At 37.4% G+C, this 20,050-nt stretch overlaps 1 protein-coding gene across 11 annotated transcripts; it reads right to left on the bottom strand.

Annotated features, from left to right (window-relative positions):
* Positions 1 to 1,468: 1,468 nt before the first annotated feature.
* On the bottom strand, positions 1,469 to 18,871 carry LOC125651597 (monocarboxylate transporter 6-like). Of its 11 annotated transcripts, XM_048880254.2 has the most exons (8): positions 18,550 to 18,819; positions 10,567 to 10,694; positions 9,508 to 9,607; positions 7,716 to 7,951; positions 4,876 to 5,019; positions 3,176 to 3,943; positions 2,737 to 2,787; positions 1,469 to 2,425 (listed from the first exon to the last, which is right to left on the bottom strand). In XM_048880254.2, exons 4-8 carry the CDS (start codon positions 7,882 to 7,884, stop codon positions 2,202 to 2,204), a joined length of 1,356 nt encoding a protein of 451 aa, XP_048736211.2. In that variant the 5' UTR covers positions 7,885 to 7,951; positions 9,508 to 9,607; positions 10,567 to 10,694; positions 18,550 to 18,819; the 3' UTR covers positions 1,469 to 2,201. The 11 variants fall into 11 exon arrangements, with proteins under 11 accessions (XP_048736211.2, XP_048736213.2, XP_056021466.1 ...); XM_048880256.2 differs by lacking the exon at positions 10,567 to 10,694; XM_056165491.1 differs by lacking the exon at positions 10,567 to 10,694 and having other exon boundaries at positions 3,779 to 3,943; positions 18,550 to 18,813.
* Between the last annotated feature and the right edge of the window lie 1,179 nt (positions 18,872 to 20,050).

Below are 20,050 nucleotides of genomic sequence, written 5' to 3' on the forward strand. Positions count from 1 at the left end.
AATGCATGTCAAAATATTTGCTTAAATGGGGAAAATTTCGTTTAGGCCACATTTGAGGGTTAATTTCAACATTGTAGATAATAAATCATAGGTTCGAAATGAAAAATTCAAATATATGTACTACAGAAAATAAGTCAAAAAAAAAAAAAAAAGCTTGATATAACATTGACTTTTTTCCAAAATATTGTTTATCCCGTGTTAACTATCCTGAATTGATCCTTTGTCAATTCAAACTTATATACACGTATATATATACATGTATAAAATCTACGAGGTGAAATCTTAATATGCAATTTTTCAATAAGTGGGTAATTTGTTTTAATAAACACGGAATGAATTGTTTTCAACAATACTGTCCTTCTGTCTGTAAGAATGAGTTTTTGTCTTTAAATTTCCTTTCATCGATAATATTTGTCCTTGATCAAAATCGGCCAATATTCAATCAAAAACTCATGACAAAAACTACAACTGCAATACATAATTACCAATATCATCCAAAAATAACCCCAAAACAAAAAACAAAATCGGTAGTTTTGTCATCCTTACAGGTTAAATCATAGGTTACTTCGATGCACACGTATGACTTGATCTACTCTTAGGACGTTTGATTAATAGTAGTTTTGTACGTGCAACACTTGTGTCACATGGGATAATAGTTTTACCGGTCTTTTTAGAAGGACATCAAATTGCCAGAACTCCAAAGATCCAGGTTATAATAGGTCCTCAATACCGCTTGCTTTTAATAAGAGGCGACTAAAAGGGGCGGTCAAAATACATATATCAGTTTGATGAACAACACGAAGCATGACCGGATCAAAGGATGAAGAAGTGAAGCTAACACACGGTGATCAGTCTCACACTTCCCACAAAAGAGACGAAACTCAGAGAAGGAGGCATCTGTAACAACCACGGGTATCCAACTCCCCGTCGTCTCCTCGAGGCCTCTTTACATCATCTACAGTATATATTTGTGACCAAACGTACTCTGGCGGAAGTTTGCCACAGGTATGCCATATCGAATACACTCTCAAGGATTTACCGAAAATTCTCTGCAAAAGGGTTCGAACAATAGCGGCTGGGGCATTCCCAACAGAACCGTCAGGCAAGACAGAAGGGTACATTGTCACAGCGGATATCTGACCGTGCATTATGTCAGTGATGATGATTGTGGTGACAACGATGATGAGGAGGATTATTATCATGACAATGGATATGGTAACATCAACGTAGACAGTGTCGGCACTTACGGCCTTTGAGCAGGGAGGGATTTTTATAGTGCCACACCTGCTGTGACACGAAGCCTCGGAATTTACGATCTCATCCGAGGAACCGCCCCATTTAGTCACCGCTTAGGACAAGCAAGGAGTACTGTAACTGAGGATTTATTCTAACCCGGATCCCCACGGGACTTTATTCCATTCAGTATGGCTCTTCCAACAACGATTTGGTGTACCTTGTTTGCATCATAAGCACTTGTTCATTCATTTTATTTTCAGAACATAACGATTAAACACATCCATTACAGTTTTGACAAAACCAGAACAGACGTTCAACCTTATGACATAAGATTTGGCTAGATTCCCAAATGTAGTGTATAGGGAAATAATTTCACAAGTTGTAATTTTCGCGTATATTTTTCATTTTAGACACATTCGCGGTTTCATAAATTCACGGTTTCGAATCACTATAAGCCCCCTCCCCTTTTTTAAACACATTGTGTATTAAAGAATAATGAAGATAAAAATATTCACGGATTCTTAGATTCGTGGATTTGTCTAGAACGCAAAGATAGCGAAAATTTCCACAGCGATTTATCCCCCCCCCCCATACAGCATTGTATGTGTTAACATCCATACTGCTATGATGAGCTTATCATCTACAAAACATACGTTCGTAAATAAAAGATTAACTTGTGTAATACTAATGTCATTGACAATCAAAGTGAAAAACCGTAAACGCAATTATTTTTTTTTACTCTGATGACTTTCAATATACATGTAACAAAAGCCTTTACGACTCGTCAACAAATTGTAGGAAAGTTTTGTCAACCAGGGAAAAAGTAAGCCGTGGAGTATGCCGATCTATTAAGCTTGAAAAATAAGCAACTTAATATAGATATGTCGCTCCATTATGAATGATACTCTAGATTTGTGTCCATGCAGATATCTCAGAATGAGATCCCTTATCCTAGTTCCTTCTTTTCAATCTTGGTCCTCTGTAAGACCCCTGCGCTCAATGTTTGTACACATTTCAGAATCATCATCTTGTGTCGGAGCTTGATTTTCTTTTCTTCCTTGTTCATGTGTATCTTTATCGGCTACTTTAACAATCCTAATTTTATCCCGTCTCTCCTTGTGAAAATCCGACTTTTTCATTTTCAATATCATCATAACTTCAAATACTCCGGCCATAATGTAAAGAACCCCTAAAAACAGAAATATTAGTCCTTATGTGCGAAAGACACGCATGTATTAGAAATATTAGTCTTTGTGTAAGAAAAAACGCACATGTATCAGAAACATTGGTCCTTGTGTGAGAAAAAAACGCGCATGTATCAGAAATATTAGTCCTTGTGTAAGAAAAGACGCGCATGTATCATATATACAATTAATGAATTATGCCATTTATATGAGAGTGTTAAAAAAAGCAGTCGTATACATCGAATATTCACCATAGTCTTTAACACGTTTTAAAAAAAAACAAAAAAACAAAACAAAAACCCATTATTTTACGTACCGGATGTGATGAAAACAAGTGAAAAGCTCCCACTTCCTCTTTGTACACCGTCTACAGCACAAAAATACATGTAGTATCAAGATTATCGCGTTTACGAATAACATGCAACTAAATTACATGGAGTGTATCTATGATACATTGATTCAAAATATCAGTTACATTTATATTATGTATTTCACATCCTCGCATACCGTAGTTTCCTTATTTTACGCAAGTACTTAATATAGCAAAATGTCTCGTGTGCGTCAAATCGCGAGAACGTAAATTCGCGAGTGCTCTGTTGATCAAGAGTCTTTACATGTATTTTAGCAATGTTAAAACAAAAGCGAGTAATTTTAATTCGCGAGTGATGCTTCTCGCGAAATTACGCGATATTAAATTCCTCGCGTATATTTAGGAATTTACAACATACCCACGAGTAGATATAAAATGGCATTACCTCCAATAATTGGACCAGATAAAAATCCTATTCCACTCGTGAGCAATTCAATACCAAAAGCTGTGGATAATGATTTTATATCAATGATTTCTATAGTTATCGGTGTCAGAAGTGACCACACACCGCTAGAATATATACCAAGTATAACGGAATATAACATCTTTCCGGAAAAGGTAGTTCCGAGCAGTGGTAGAAATATTGTAAATAGCCCCAGTATCAAGTAAGATCCCATGTACAATATTTTACCATCTACATTAATGTCTGAAGCAGCTAGACCGGTAAGAATTCGAGATAGACACCCTGTGATTCCATAAACAGACATGAAAAGCGCGGCTTGCAGTGGTGTTGAACCTGTGCTCACATAATACTGCGGTAAAAATAACACGGATGTGTTGATACTAGCGCTCCAACAAAAAATGCTCACACAAAAACAACAGTAGGCTCCGTTTGAGGTAATTTTTCGAAGTTCTCGTAGGATCAGTTTCACTCTGTCTGAGATTGTGTTCGACACATCTCTTCTTTTCTTCTCTAGCGTGTGTGTTTTTATGCACATAGTAAACACACAAGTCTGCAGACTCACTGCCGACAAGAGAAGAAAAGTACCATTAATCCCATAGGTCGCCATCAGAAATTCTGTGAAGATAGGATATACCGTCACGCCGATTCCAGCCCCCGCCGCCACTACGCCCGTAGCAACACTTGGATTGTCGTGGAAATAAAAACCCGTGACCACAACACTGCCCGCATACATAAGAGACTGTCCAATACCTACAACGATAAAATTATTGCTGGAAAAAAAGCAGAAATATAAAAGTAAGAAGCGAAATACTTTTATGTACTAATTCACAACATGTATTGATTTGAATGACTTGCTACGATATTTGTGACGTTTTGGTTAATCACCTCCATCACATCATTATAAGTTCACTTCCTACATACAGTATAATTTATCATTCATATATCAATTCAGTATATTCTAGTGAATTCAAAATAAAAAGACCCAACAGAGTCTTCCACATCTGTTTCATACTTAAATATTTTATCTAACATAGATGTTAAAGGCAATCTAACTACTCAGCATTATAAGATGACCCCAGCTTCTCCATCGTCAACTTCGCATATAAATGTATGTAGCAATTCACATTATCATCTGCATATATATATATATATATATATATATATATATATATATCGATATGAGAGAGCGTTTTCTGTGTATGATTTTTAAATTGAGGTAACCTACTGTCAAATAAATTGATGTGAGTTACTGGGTTTCCAATAGTCCCGTTTGAAGTCAGCATTTGGTAAATTCAATGGTCATTATAATTTTATTTGCAAATATCACCTCTTGTTAGGCCAAATGCTGTCTGATGTGTTTCATGCCAGTTGCTAGGCCGATATTTACATAGCGGATCTGACTATAGATTACTCCGTTAACCTTATTAAGATATAGGGCTCAAGACGGATGTGACTGGTCGGCAGGGGATACTAATTCCTTTGATGTGTCCAGGAGTACATATTTTTCTCTACTCTTAATTTCGCATTCTTTATGGGATTTATTAGATTGATCCCTGTTCGTAATTTTCACTTTTCATTGATCACAATTCGTTATCTTGACTTGTTCATATCAACTTTCTTTTTCAATTTATCTGTTTATATCCTGTTTTCATAAGACACATTACCATTATGTATCACAATACCTGCAATAATCCCATAGCTTAAAATTACAAGCTCTATGTCGGACACGAAACTTGAAATCAGAAATCCGACAGAGCTAAGAAAAGAACCAAGGAAGATGGCCTTCTGACAGGACGTGGCATTTATAACCGCACTGGAAATGGGACCTATAATGTAGAGTGAAAAACAATTAATGGATTATGGTGTAATGTGGTTGAGGATATGGTAAAACTGAAAAGACATATATGTAGATATGAAATACGTGAATATTCATATGAGGTAATCGATACTTTAAATGTATTTTTGCAAACTTCAATCCTTGTACATGTATGACAAACAAAATTGATAACATTTTCGATTAGCTTCGTGTCATTTCATTTGATTCAAAACCTACATTTAAAACAACAGTATAAAATATGTTCTTCAACCAATGCGATCTATGGATGCGGAAAGTTATACAAAACTGCAATTTTCATTTAAACAAGAGGCCATTAGGCCACAACGCTTACTTGAGTCACCTTGACCCTGTTGTTCTTCAGAGGAGTTTTACCCTTTTTTCATCCCATGGTAGACATTGACCTCATATCATGATCCCAACCTAAGCCTATGGGGTTATGTTTACCAAACTTGAATCCACACAATATGGGGATACTTCTATATTAATATTACTAACATGGATTCGCGGTTATGGAGTGGAAGATATTTTTTTTTAATTCCAAAGTAGTGTCTTTTATATTCATGGATTTTCTCAAATTTGATCCCTAATTTTAGCTCCAACTTAACCCCAGAGTCCATGAAAATATTAAATTCAACCAAGTTAAGAATGTGTGTATAACAACATGATTTAGTGTAGTCCTGGTTTTCTTAATTCTTTTTATTTCTTGTAAAACTTTGAATCCCTATTGAAGACTACATCGGAATGCTTGCATATGAATATGACTAATCATGGCCAGTGGTTGTGATAAGAAAATTTTCAAAGATTTTTTTCATTCCAATGTCAATTTTCAATCCCCTATTGAGTCCCCCTCCCCGGGTCATGATTTGAAGATATTTCAATCTGTAGTACCTGGGAATGCTTGAAATTTGACTAGGCCCCGCCGTCATAAAACTTTGAGAATTCTCAAACAAATTCTGAACTCAACTCTTAAGAATTACTCAGCTAAGAATATTCTCAAATCGGCCGTCATAAATCGATTTGAGAATATTCTTAGCTGAGTAATTCTCAAGAGTTGAATTGAGAATTTTCTCTCGCAAGAACGTTTTCGCGGATTTTTTTTCAATGTTTGAAGAAGCCTAATGGAGCTCCTTTGTGAGAGGGACGTTAAACAATATACAATCAAAGGGTAAGAAACATATGCTTGGTAACAGGTAAATAAAATTTTTATTGTCTGCTATGTTATTGTTCATCGACTTGGCAATTTATCCTGAACAACGAAAAGAATCGGCGACATTATGAAGAGGATGTCGCTCTTATTGTTCAAGAAGTTAAATTGAGGCTACGTTTGCGTTGTTTGGGTCGTTTAGGGGAAGTATCAAAAGGCAAAGGTATGACACAATCGCGGACAAACTCAATTTGTAAGTAACATATAATGTAAAGTTTATAAAGGATTGTGAGAATAAGATTCATGAATCTATTTTTGGTCCGCTGTTCCTGTTACTTAATTAGGCTAATGCTCAACTATTGGTAAAATATTGATTAAATAAAACTGAATCAGGAGAATATTTAAACAAATTTCCTCATATACTGTCTTAAAATTTTGATCCCCTATTGTGTCCCCATCCTTCCCTCCGGGGTCATGATTTGATTTGAATAAACTGAAAACTACACTTACTATCTGATGAAGATTTGACTAATTATGGTCCTGCTGGTCTTAAACATTGCCCCCGTTGATTACCATGTAAAACCCCTACTCAGGCCTCTTTCTACACGTCAAGGCCATGATTAGATTGATTGATTGATGCTTTCCGCCATACTCAGCATTTTTTCAGTTATATGGTGGCGCCCAGTTTTTAATTGGTGGAAGAGAGAACACTGACACACTGTACCTGGGAAGAGACCACCGACCTACCGAAAGTAAACTGGGAAACTTTCTCACTTACCGGCGGGAGCGGGATTCGAACCCGCGCCGACAGAGGTGAGAGGCCGTGTGATTTTGAGCGCGAAGCTCTAACCACTAGACCACGGAGGCCATGATCAGAACAAACTTGAATCTGAATGTTTTCATACTAATATGACTAATCATGCCACTGTTACTATTGACCGAAAGATTCAAAGAGTGTTCCCTATAAATTCCTATATATAACTTCGTCCCCCTATTGTCGTCCCAACCTACCTATCGGAGCCATGATGTGAACAAACTTGAATCTACACTACCTGAGGATGCTTGCATATTAATATAACTAATCATGGCCCTTCTGTTCTTGAAAGAAGATATTCAAATTATTTCCTATATACCTCCGTGTAAATTCTTATCCCCTATTGTGACCCATCCTACTTAGGGGTCATGATTTGAACAATATTGAATTTCCATATATACTTTTTCTGGTCATGTGGTTCTGGAGAAGATGTTTAAAGGATACCACCATATTTTGACTACTTGTTAATCATCTCCTCTGATAAGGATGATACTTTTATTTGCCCCATACCCAAGGATGCTTTACAGCAAGTTTGGTTGAAATTAACTTTGGCCCTAGGCCTTTGATTCATGAGAAGTTAAAGTTTACGGACAGTCCACTGCATTTTTCTTTTTTCAAAAACAATATTAGAAAGCTAATAAAATTTCCCTCCTGAAGGGGATAGGTTGCAATTTGTTATTCTGATTACGGGTAAAACTTATCAAATATGAAAAACAAATTTTCTTACCAGCTAAACAAAGAAAACTTGAAAACAGAGCACCTGCCCAAGAGACAGCTACAGGAGACTCTTTGTATTTTTCTAGTAATCCAAGATGGATGATTCCTGCGGAATAGCCGAGACTCCCTCCAAGAAAACTGTTCATGGACGCCGCCAGCAGTACAGTTGTTCTGCGCATTTTCTGCTTAGTTTGGAATGGTGTCCTGCGTCCTCCTTATTCAGTCGTTTTGCTCCACATACCTGTGCTGTGTAATATGGAAAGTATAATGGTTTATAACTACCGTAGCATGTTCTCAAAGTTTGTACATAACGAGAAATTACCCCAACGGGACCAATCCCTAGCAAAGTTTGTACATAACAAGAAACTCATTTCTAGCAAACTTTGTACAAAACGAGAAATTACCCCAATGGGACTCGTTCCTAGCAAAGTTTGTACATAACAAAAAATTACCCCAATGGGACTCATTCCTAGCAAAGTTTGTATGTAACGAGAAACCTCCAATAGGGCTCATCCCTAACAACGTTTGTACATAACGAGAAAACCCGTTTCAAATTTTGAATATAAATAAAATTAGAAGATGTCACATTACAATTCCAGTGTGTTTCCCTAGAAATAGCTTAGAATACTTATATCAAAATTTTCTTGTTTAATCAATGAAGTGTGGTTTTGTCATTATATGCGCATGTTTGTCCATCTGTCTATCACAAAACCCTGTGTCGGTGATACTGCTTCCACCCTGTGTCGGTGATACCGCTTCCTTCATTGCTTGGGATGATTTGGTATTCTTACACATGTAGTACGCCACTGACAACATTTTTCACTACTGTAGATTCCTAAATATACGCGGGGAATTTAAAATCGCTTAATTTCGCGAACAGCATCACTCGCGAAATAAAATTACTCGCTTTTAATTTTCTGTCGCTAAAATGCATGCAAGAACTCTTGAGTAACAGACGACACGCAAATTCATATTCAAGTGATTTGGCATATATGAGTCATTTCGCCAAATTAAGTACTCGCGAAGTAAGGAATCTACAGTACCGGGTATCAAGGTCATAGTACAAAGATCAAGGTCACAGAGCATAAAACCTTTCTTCTGCTTGGATTGATATCATAATGTCGTAACCTAAACATGTGATATGATTTTCAATCAAGGACTTTCCAAGACCACAAATTGTTCAAAATAATTATCTCGATTACATGTTCGTATTACGTCCCTTCGAGAATATTTCACTCCTACTGAGACGTCATCAACAAGAAGGTGAGAATATTTCACTCCTACTGAGACGTCATCAACAAGAAGGTGAGAATATTTCACTCCTACTGAGACGTCATCAACAAGAAGGTGAGAATATTTCACTCCTACTGAGACGTCATCAACAAGAAGGTGAGAATATTTCACTCATACTGAGACGGTGAATTTCCACTTTAGATTTATACTAAAGACTCATGGCTGTACGTACCAATGAGGGTATCTTTAACCTGTTAAGGCCTGTCGCGACATAAGACCTCCGTTTTTAAGGTCATACCCAAAAGACCCATGATTCTCATTTCTAAATGCCGAACGATTGGCAAAGGTGCAATCACTACCTATGTTTGATGCGCCTGTGGCATAAGCGGGGCTCGAACTCACGACCTCCCGGTTACAAAGCAAATGGTTTTATTCTCGGGTCTTTCATTTGGATTGACCTCAGGTTAATTGCTTACAACCAACAACCTTGTCAATAACGTGATATCCTGAACCATATCTAACATTGTTAATGTACAAAATAAGAATACTGGCAATGCAATGAAACTTACCTAGAAGAGAGAAAAATGTTAACATTTGAAACAGACACGCTTCGCCATTCAACTAGTTCCAATTAGCGTTCAGAGACGTTCTTCCACTGTACACGGGAATCTGTTTAAGATAATGAGGAGAGGATATGCAATACACTCACACTTTATACATATGTTATATGTTAGCGCACGACTTTAAGGTCACCCATACCGCGTCCTTCCAATAAAAACAACGACAACAACGCAGACTGACCAACGGCATATGATTCGTTTAACTTATACGGAAAAATCGCACTTCACATCCTAGCGTTCTTCGGGGACTGTGAGGAAAATTTATACTTAGCTTCCATCTACATCGCATTTTGACGTCATTTTTGCTTCTTTTCTAGTTATACGGTTGTGGTAGATCGCTCCCTTCGTAACCGGGAGGTCTTGAATTCGAGCCCCACTTTTGCCATGGCCGCGTCAAACCTAAGACGTTAAAATAGGTAGTGATTGCTCCCTCGCCAAACGCTTGACATTTAGAAGTGAAAATCACGGGTCTTTCGGATAAGAACTTTAAAACGGATGTCCCGCGTCGCGATAGCCGTTGGCAAGAAAAAGAACCCTCACTGCTACGGCCCTGAGCGCTAAGCACGTGTCTAAAGTAGTACTTCGCCTACAGCTGGTGACATCGCAGTATGAGTGAAAAATTCTCCACGGGACGTAAAACAATCAATCAGTGTTTTCTAGAATGTCTTTTTATAACCATGATACATAGACCTTTCCATATTTATAACAAATGGAAAAAAAAAACATTGATCAATATTTCAAAAATAGAAATTCAAAGAAAAACTTTTAATATGTAATACCAAACATAACCTGATGCTTTACAAACGATAATCCGTAATCACCTCGAAAAAAAGACAAACACTCAAAATAAAACGGGGGAAGGAATACCTGATAATTTAACTCGCCTGAAGGAAAAGCTTATTTAGTACCCACTTTGATGAAAAGATAAAAAAAGAAAAGTGATCGATCTCATAACTCCTATAAAAACACAAAATTAAGAGTAGAGCAAACATGGACCCCTGAACATACCAGAGGTGGGATCAGGTGCCTAGGAGGAGTAAGCATCCCCTGTTTTCCCGTCATATCCGCTGTGAGCCCTATATCTTGATCAGGTAAACAGAGTAATCCGTAGCCAAAATCAGTGTGTAAAGAGCAACCTAAAATTGGTATGAAACAAGTCAGACAGCGATTGACCCATTGCATGTTGTATTGATAAATTCGATAGCTACTACCATAGAATTTGCGAAATGCTGATATGAATGACCCATACCAAAATGAGGTAGTTAATATAGTAGTAAACATTATATATTTCACTAATTTTCAATATATAAATCACTTTTGTACTTCTTACAACCAAATTCAGATATATATATATAGACCCATGCATCCATTTTTGTATCAAGTGTCCGTAAACGTATAGAGTTGTATGCTATCGATTTAACTAGAGATATACTTTTAACATACATGTATACAGAATAAAGTAGAATTCCGTACTTTGTAGACGAAAGTGCCTATCAAATGTCATCTGGCTCTCTGAAAGATGTCATCCATTTTAATAATGACCTTAATTTTTAGTTTAAATTTACAAATAATATAAGCAGGTTTGTGTTTCATGAAATTATTAATATCAAAGTACTGTGTGATTGTATATTGTCAAACATCCCTCTCGAGAATATTTCACTCATATGGAGACGTCACTATTGCCGATGAAGGGCTGCAAAATTTACACCCATGCTCGGCGCTTACGACCTTTGAGCAGGGAGGGATCTTTATCGTGACACACCTGCTATGACACGAAGCCTCGGTATCTGCGGTCTCATCCGAAGGACCGAGGCATTTAGTCGCATCTTACAACATGTAAGGGGTACTGAGGACCTATTCTAGCCCGGATCCCCACAGGAACCGTAAAGTACTGCGTTTGAGAAATGTCTACATTGTATGAATCCCAAACCCAACAGGATGCCCGTAAGATGAAAATGTTGAAGATGCTTGGTGACAGAGAACGCGAAGGGAAAATATAAAGACAAGTTAAGAGTATGATTTGGGGATTTTTCGTTTACATTTGAAATGCCCATTCATCTCCAGTGTAAGTGTGATGACAGACAAAAAATACCCATTCTCCAGTGTAAGTGTGATGACAGAAAATACCCATTCATCACCAGTGTAATTGTCATGATAGACAAAAATACCCATTCATCTCCAGTGTAAGTGTGATGACAGACAGAAAATACTCATTCTGCATATATTATTAAGTAGTATCGAGAGATATGTCTTCATGTAAAGCTTGAATGTACGTAACCAGGTCTGCATTGTATATAATTTTTGTTCATTTTATTTGCAACCTTAAAAGTAGGTTTAAATTGAATAAAAACGAGCATATTTCAACGAATTAAGATAAACATAAGCCCCACCACTTATTTACATTCTCAATTTATCCATCAAATGAATCAGATTTTTTTATCAATAGTAATTTTTGTGAAGACTTTGTTTTACAGGTATCCGTATTGCATTATGACAGAAAAAGTGAAGGTCATTTATAATGACAATACAGGTGAATTCTTGATACTACCACCTGAGAAAAACAGAAATATAATCACACCGGGTAATCACCTCCTACAACCGCGTCATAGGACCGAACAGATCACAACATGCACAGTACTTAGTTCCTGAGAAAAACAGAATTGAAATCACACCTGATTATCACCTCCTACAACCGCGTCACATACGTAACATCCTTTTCAACATGGCCTTCCATTTCTAAAGCAGATTTTTGTCGACATATTGATTAATGTTTATATCCACATGTGGAAACGGCCCATTGGAATACTATCGCATCACTAAGATTGGTACACCACATTCATAAATGGATGGAATTCCATTATGATTTTAATCTATTTTCTAATCGGTGCATTGTTGGTTTGAACATATTTTATTAATGAATTTGCTACACTCCATAATCCGAAAACTACGGAAGTCGATCAATGTCAGGTTGAATAATTCATATTTGAAACTGGCGACCGCCAATTTTTAGAATAATTGTACTGTTGAGTTATTACCGTGTATTTTTTTTTATATAAATGTTAGGTTAGTACATTACATATCAACATTTTCCCGTGCATACATCTCTGTCGCCATATTTATACTAATAATACACAAGCATTATAATTTTATATCCTGAACATTTGTGCGACTTTATAACAGCAAACTCGAAAAACGATAATGTTCTTAATGTGTAAAGCACGCATAATCATTGTCGTGGTAACTCAGTGGTTCGCTCAGCGTTCGCTTTGTAACCGGGAGGTCGTGAGTTCGAGTCCCCCTCGTGCCATGGTTCATTCTTGATTAATGAAAGGCGAAGATAACGAACAAAATCAATCTCATAACTCCTATAGCTACAAGCAACACAAAACAGAGAGCTGGACAAACACAGACCCCTGGCTATACCAGATGTGGGATCAGGTGGCTAGGAGGAGTAAACATCCCCTGTCGACCGGTCACACCCGCCGTGAACCCTATATCCTGATCAGGTAAACGGAGTTATCCGTAGTCATAATCAGTGTGCCAAGAACGGTCTAACAATCGGTGTGAAACACATCAGACAGCATTTGACCCAATGATAGGTTGTATTGACGAACTAGATCGTTATAACGACCATAGAATATGCGAAATGCTGACTTTAAACAAGACTGTTAAGACCCCTGTACCATCCACTTGTTTGTCAGTTGTCTGCCTCGATTTGAAAACTGGCCATAAACAGAACTCGAATCAGCTGAAAGATATAAACACCATTTCTCGGACATCTTCCGTTGGTCTTATTTGTATGGTGTATGCATTGTGCGTGCCTTCTTCACACGTGCTCGGAAAGAAGACGATGGCGTCTGCAAGTTTTGACATCGACTGTGGATATAGGAATAAAGACCTATAGTATTAAACTAAATTAATTATGACAGGTCATATCTAAAGCGCTAAAGGGTAGTTAGATATAATTGCTTGAAAATAATACGTTGTATGCTACAATGTAATAAAACTGTCACATGGTCAGCTCTCGATTCGTTTCGGGAAGAAAGTGTTTGAAAAGATCATGGTCAATTGAAACAACCATTTTTCGGTGTTGACATACGTGCGGGAATGTCTCTATATTCAAATACGACTTCTCGTCCTCAAGAAAAGATGTCCCAAGAGAAAAAAAAGTAAAAGGTTGGGAAGAAACAAAGCAGGGCTTATGAAATAGAAATTTTAAAAACGGTTGAGGTCATTTCATTTTAAACGGACTAGAGAATTTCCGTGCCGGGTAGAATTTAAAGAAACAGAAAATGTGTTTGAAAATGAAAGCATTGAATTGAATGACGAGACTAAAGCGTTTTTTTTTTTTAGACAATTAAGTACGTTTTAGTTCATGCAAACTTAATGTTTGTCATTTGAATTAAGTACATTTAGATATGGAGAACTATCAGTCTCTGGAAAGTTGGTCGGGGCTAGTGGATTTAAGGTCAGGTCTAGCAAAAATCATTTGAAGTAGCCCGACTGGTCTAGTGCTCAAAAAAGTAAATGTCAAACCTTGCTTTCATCTGCAAATTTTGTTGGAAAGTTCTATTTTCTTTTTATTGTTTCTTCTTCTTCTTTTTTCGTAACCTTTTTTGCATAGTTCGTAACTTAATCATTGTTTTGCTTTTAGCAATTATTTTTATTATTATCATTGTGGTTATAGGGAATGTAAACTGCTATTTATTTTTATTTTATATTATTATTATCATCTTCTTTGTCTTTTCAGTTATAACAGTTAATAGTGCTTCTTAACAATTGCTGTGGTTTAAATTTAGTGCTTAGATTTTATAGGCAAATGCTTTTGTTAGATTTGTATTTAATTCTTAACTTTTGAAAATATCTATTTATATAGTATGAGTATATGTTCTGTGATATTTAGCATTTTTATTTTGTATGTGATAGTCAGTTTAAGAGCTCTGTAGAGATCATGTTATTTATTCTGTATTGTACACAGTGCCGACTTTAAATAAAATTTACTTACTTACTAGAATCTAATACATGTATATAATTAGAGCATATTTACCTTTAAATGAAGTAGCGGTCGCCTGTTAAGTTAATTTTCTACCTTGGCACATACCGGCTTCCGCAGAAAACAAGTTTTGGTTACTCTACCGTGTATAGTAAAATTGGCAAATTGTCAACAACTTATGAATGTAGAAAAATTACTCATCCGTTGGAAGCACACGCATAATTATCTCAACAATCAACAGACTCTACAAATCACCCACCGACTCTAACATTGCGTAGTTTTTAAACATTCCGGCATGTACCTGTACGCAATGTAGCTCGCTACTGAAAGTTCTGGTTCCTATACGTTTTAGGATCTAAGTGGCTAAATCGATCACAACATGAAAATAAGTCAAATCTCAATTTAAAAGTCTTCCTTCTCTACACTTATGCAGTGTTTTCCCTAAGAACCGGCCGCCGGCCAAATTGACCGTTTCAAACGATTTTCTGGCCGGTTCAAATATTAAAAAAATCAAAAAATAATATGTTGTCAATTTCAGTGATGTTGATTTACACGATCGATCTTTGCAAAGAAAGTATGCGGAAGCAATTGGTTGACTATAAATATCTTTCATATTTCTTCCTTGTTTATGTTTTTATCGAGAGCTTTTTGAAACGGCGATTTTGATTGGACGATATTTTAAACTCTCACCTTGCGCGTGAGAAGCACATGGCAGTGAAAAATAACGAAGTGTCGAACGAATACATTAGGGCTGTTCCAGAAATGATCAAATGGGGGGGGGGGGGGTCGGGCGGCAAATGAATTTTTTTTTGTGTGGGTGGTCATATTTTTTCATATTTTATTTGGTCCGTGGTTGGACTGTTAAAAAAATATTTATTATGGGTAGTGGGTAGTTTCTATTGTTTTATTTTGTGCCACGTGGGTGTTGAGTTTTCAGAATATTTTTATTGTCGCTCTTGTCGTGCTGGTTACAAAACGTCGGAGGGAAAATTGAAAACGTGCTTTCGAAATGCTGCTTTCGAAATCTGAAATCGGAAGTAACAAAGAACTATTAGAGTTGTCGCTCTTTGCAGCGCATAACTTTCCATTACGACACTCTTCAAATTAGAGGCGCGTTTAGTAGGGTCCCTTTGGACGTGATGGCGGCGAACTCTGTTCTGTAGATTATTACAGTTTACAGTGCATCGATTTTGGGAATATTTTGAAACCAATAGGTATTCCGTTTTCTAATAAAAATAGGCAAACCTTAGTTGATTTATACGAGGGTACCGATGCGTTATATTTATCAGTCAGTGTGATGGTGATACAGAGGCCTCCGGGCGCGGGCTCCATTAGAAGACGAACGATTCGTGGATCGTTTGGACTCCCGATCTTTCCAACATTCCCGCCATAGATGCCTTTGATTGTTGATGTGACATCGTTTCTTCAGAACTACTGTGATACAATGTCGCACAGGCATTACCGCGTCATTGACTAGAATGTTTGTCCCGAAAACCTCGCGAGATTTGTACCGTTTTCATTTTTAAAAATATTTTTGTAGTGGGTCTGGTTAGTTTTTTGTTTTTTTTTAGATGGGTCATTGTAAAATGAGTTTATCAATTTGATGGGTCATGGGGTAATTTTTTATTTTTTTTATGGGTGCTTGGTATATACAAAAGGTGCCTCCCGACCCCCCCCCCCCCTCCCATGTATTTATTTCTGGAATAGCCCTTACATGATTTCTTCCAGTCAAAACATCGGAAAGGTGTGTATTTAACACCACTGTGACTAACTTGTCCGAGGTAAAAATGTTCAACCCTTTGGTATATATTTAAAAATGTAGGTTAAAAAGTGGCATATGAACAAGGGTCATTTTGCCCCCTGAAATGCCTCAGAATGCAGGATTTTGCGTCTAATTTTCCAAAATTTCATGGGGGGAATCCCCATACCCCCCCCCCCCCGGCCTGTTACAATTCTAAATGGGCCTGTTCAAATGAAATGAATGGAAAACACTGCTTATGAATGAATTTTGCTAATTTCAAAGTTGGACATCATAAGTCATTACATATATCATGCAATCATTTCCTACTTCAGATTGAAATTATTGTCATCTGTAGGAATAGAAAGAGGTTGTGTCGGGACCGGGAACCGAACCCGGGACCCCTGCATTACTAGTCAGGAATTCTAACCAATGAGCTGTACAAGCCAATATCCACAGTCCATATCACCCTAACCACTACATTTTCACCCCTCCTTAAATTGTCTCCTCGAAGACACACGACCCAATCCAAATTTGTTTGCCCTTGGCAGGACCTTTAATTAAATATCAGGTGAATTAAGATTTACATATACATGTATTTAAAATATTCAAATTAAACGACTTGAACTTGTGTGTGAACATAACCGCAGGTCTGTAGCTCTCTGATGTATTCACACCTCCTCCCACTCACCCAGAGAGCTGCAGCTAGTATTCACACCTCCTCCCACCCACCCAGAGAGCTACAGCTAGTATTCACACCTCCCCCCACCCACCCAGAGAGCTGCAGCCAGTATTCACACCTCCACCCAGCCACCCAGAGAGCTGCAGCTAGTATTCACACCTCCTCCCACCCACCCAGAGAGCTGCAGCAAGTATTCACACCTCCTCCCACCCACCCAGAGAGCTGCAGCTAGTATTCACACCTCCTCCCACCTACCTAGAGAGCTGCATCTAGTATGAACCCTCCTCCCACCCAGAGAGCTGCAGCTAGTATTCACACCTCCTCCCACCTACCTAGAGAGCTGCATCTAGTATGAACCCTCCTCCCACCCAGAGAGCTGCAGCCAGTATTCACACCTCCCCCCAGCCACCTAAAGAGCTGCAGCCAGTATTCACACCTCCTCCCACCCACCCAGAGAGCTGCAGCTAGTATGAACCCTCCTCCCACCCAGAGAGCTGCAGCTAGTATTCACACCTCCTTCCACCCACCCAGAGAGCTGCAGCTAGTATTCACACCTTCCACCCACCCAGAGAGCTGCAGCTAGTATTCACAGCTCCTCCCACCCACCCACCCAGAGAGCTGCAGCTAGTATTCACACCTCCCACTCAACCAGAGAGCTGCAGCTAGTATTTACACCTCCTCCCACCCACCCAGAGAGCTGCAGCTAGTATTTACACCTCCTCCCACCCACCCAGAGAGCTGCAGCTAGTATTTACACCTCCCACCCACCCAGAGAGCTGCAGCTAGTATGAAACTCCCTCTCACTCAGAGATCTATAGTTCTGCAACTAGTATGAGCATAAATTTTTCAATAAATGACAAAACCTTATTTATTTCAAAGGGATAAATTGTGCTATTTCCATAAGAGTCATTTTGTTGTTTAACGCATCCTACTGGGATTTGCTCTACACTGGCTTGAACAACATTTGTATACAAGTGACAATCACTGCTGTTGTTAAGCAAAGATTACAATATTAATTCATACAATAATTACATTCTAATATTGATCATAGTTCTTCTTAAAGTGTTGTGGGTATACTTTTTAAATTGAACTTCGAATGTGAAAAGTACTTCGGTGTATTGTCGCTTAAATTACGAAAAATCTTTGTCAAAAATCGCCGTCTACAAGTTGAGCTGGGAAGGTTGATTTAATTTAAACAATATTTCATTCACAAATAAGTATATAAGATCACAGCAGGCATATCCCACATCGAGGTCACAATGAATCAAACACACTGGGAAGATGGTCTGGTTTTCCGCTTAATGAATAGTTGTGTACAACGTCTAATTCAACAAAAATAGCAGACGAATTTCATCATCATTCAAAATATAATTATGTAAACAGATATTAAAATTACTGATGTCGAAACCAGATGTTAAGTTATTAAAAAAAAAAAGCTTTATATGTTTATTATAAAGATTTATGAATTAGACTGACTTCCAAGATTTTGATGATTAGCTATTGTTGTTTTGTTTTTTATATACACTAAATGAGGACCCAAAAGTAAAAACATAATTTTTCAATGAAGCCATAACATACCTTTTTTTCATCAGTAATGGGAGTATTGACTTCCTCAATGAGCACCAAAAGAATCCAATTTTTTTATTTTGTACTATGATGAATTGCAAAATAGATCCCAATCCTCTTCAATCACGAAGGATATTACATGTATACACAATCTATTAAAAGCAGTAATGTAACACAGTGCAATTCTATTTCCTGATTTACACAACTTTGAGGCAGTTGTACGGAAGCGTGCTATTCCCCAATACGAAACGTCCCTGTTGACAATGTACACGACTACAGCAGTTAGACTACTAGTAGAGATGACGATTTCTAATAATCCGTTCTCCTTTGTTACCCGTATCGGTCATGCATCACATGTGGGGGGGGGGGGGGGGGGGTGTCACTGCGCTTACATATTCTTTAAAAATTTTGCACAGCTAACTAGTGACATTTAAAGATGGCTTTCATCTGGAAATCAGCTCTACATGTAACTACGTAGTGTCGGATAAATAAACATGTTTGCTTATGTGAGGGAATGCAAATAAATAATTGGGAAGGACAAAAACATGCATATGGCCATCCGTTAGACCCCTAACTCTTCACAGCAAGGATTGCAACAACAGCTCTCATGTCTTGTAGATCCTTTTAGTTTACTGAACACCATTTTTACTATAAACTTGGGAGCGGAGGTTCAGTTTATTTCGCCTTCTTGGACACGCAAATATTGTTTGACACTGTCCGGAGACATCACTTTAAAGGGACATGGACACGATTTGAGCTGAAAGTTTTCAAATTTCATTTTTTTTTTTCATTTCTAATGTTTAGAATGCTTAACTAAGGTATTTCTAATGGTCATTTGAGTGTCAGTTGTCAAGGTATGTAGGAGATACAGAGCTCACAATTCTTTGTTATGTAAACAAGGCTCGTGCCATGTTTTTGTTTACATAGGTTGAATATACTAGTAAAAAATTCGTTTAAAGCAGGGTTTTTTTAATTTAAAAGTTAATTCTGAACACAATTAAACAGTTTCTCAAGTTCATTTATCACTCACACGATCCATCGGCGGTACATGAGGTACAATAAATGATAAAAGACAATGGTAAGTTGTCTTAATTAATCGTGATTACACAAAAACTACTAATGATGAAAAAGAAAATACAAGAGATATGCATACTCTAGCTACAAACAAAGGAAAAGAAAAAGTAAGAGTTATGGAGGACAGACTGCATCATAAATTCTAGTTACGAAGAGCCAGAGATCTCTCAACGATTTTAAACTTGAGATTGACATTGTCTCACTAAACTTAAGTATATTTGGTTTATTACAAAATCTTGGATGTAAAACCTTTTTCTTGATACTAGCTAATGATGTGCATTCTAAAATAAAGTGGAACTCACCTGCTATTTTACCTGAGTTACATAATGTACAAAGTCTTTCATTAAGTGAAATATTTGACTAACTACCAGTCTCAACAGGAAGTTGGTGGTTTGTAGTTCTAAATTTTACCAGAATTTTCCTAAATTTATTTGTTAAA

The sequence above is a fragment of the Ostrea edulis genome, chromosome 5 (genome assembly GCF_947568905.1).
Source record: "Ostrea edulis chromosome 5, xbOstEdul1.1, whole genome shotgun sequence".
Taxonomy (NCBI): Eukaryota; Metazoa; Mollusca; class Bivalvia; order Ostreida; family Ostreidae; genus Ostrea; species Ostrea edulis.

What these genes read in the sequence shown, in the direction of transcription:
- LOC125651597 (XM_048880257.2), bottom strand. Translation starts at nt 7,884, where the DNA reads ATGCGCAGAACAACTGTACTGCTGGCGGCGTCCATGAACAGTTTTCTT. An exon ending in AAGTTTTCTTTGTTTAGCTG is followed by an intron (nt 5,020 to 7,715) that starts GTAAGAAAATTT and finishes TCTACATTATAG; the next exon opens with GTCCCATTTCCAGTGCGGTT. An exon ending in AAGCTATGGGATTATTGCAG is followed by an intron (nt 3,944 to 4,875) that starts GTATTGTGATAC and finishes TTATCGTTGTAG; the next exon opens with GTATTGGACAGTCTCTTATG.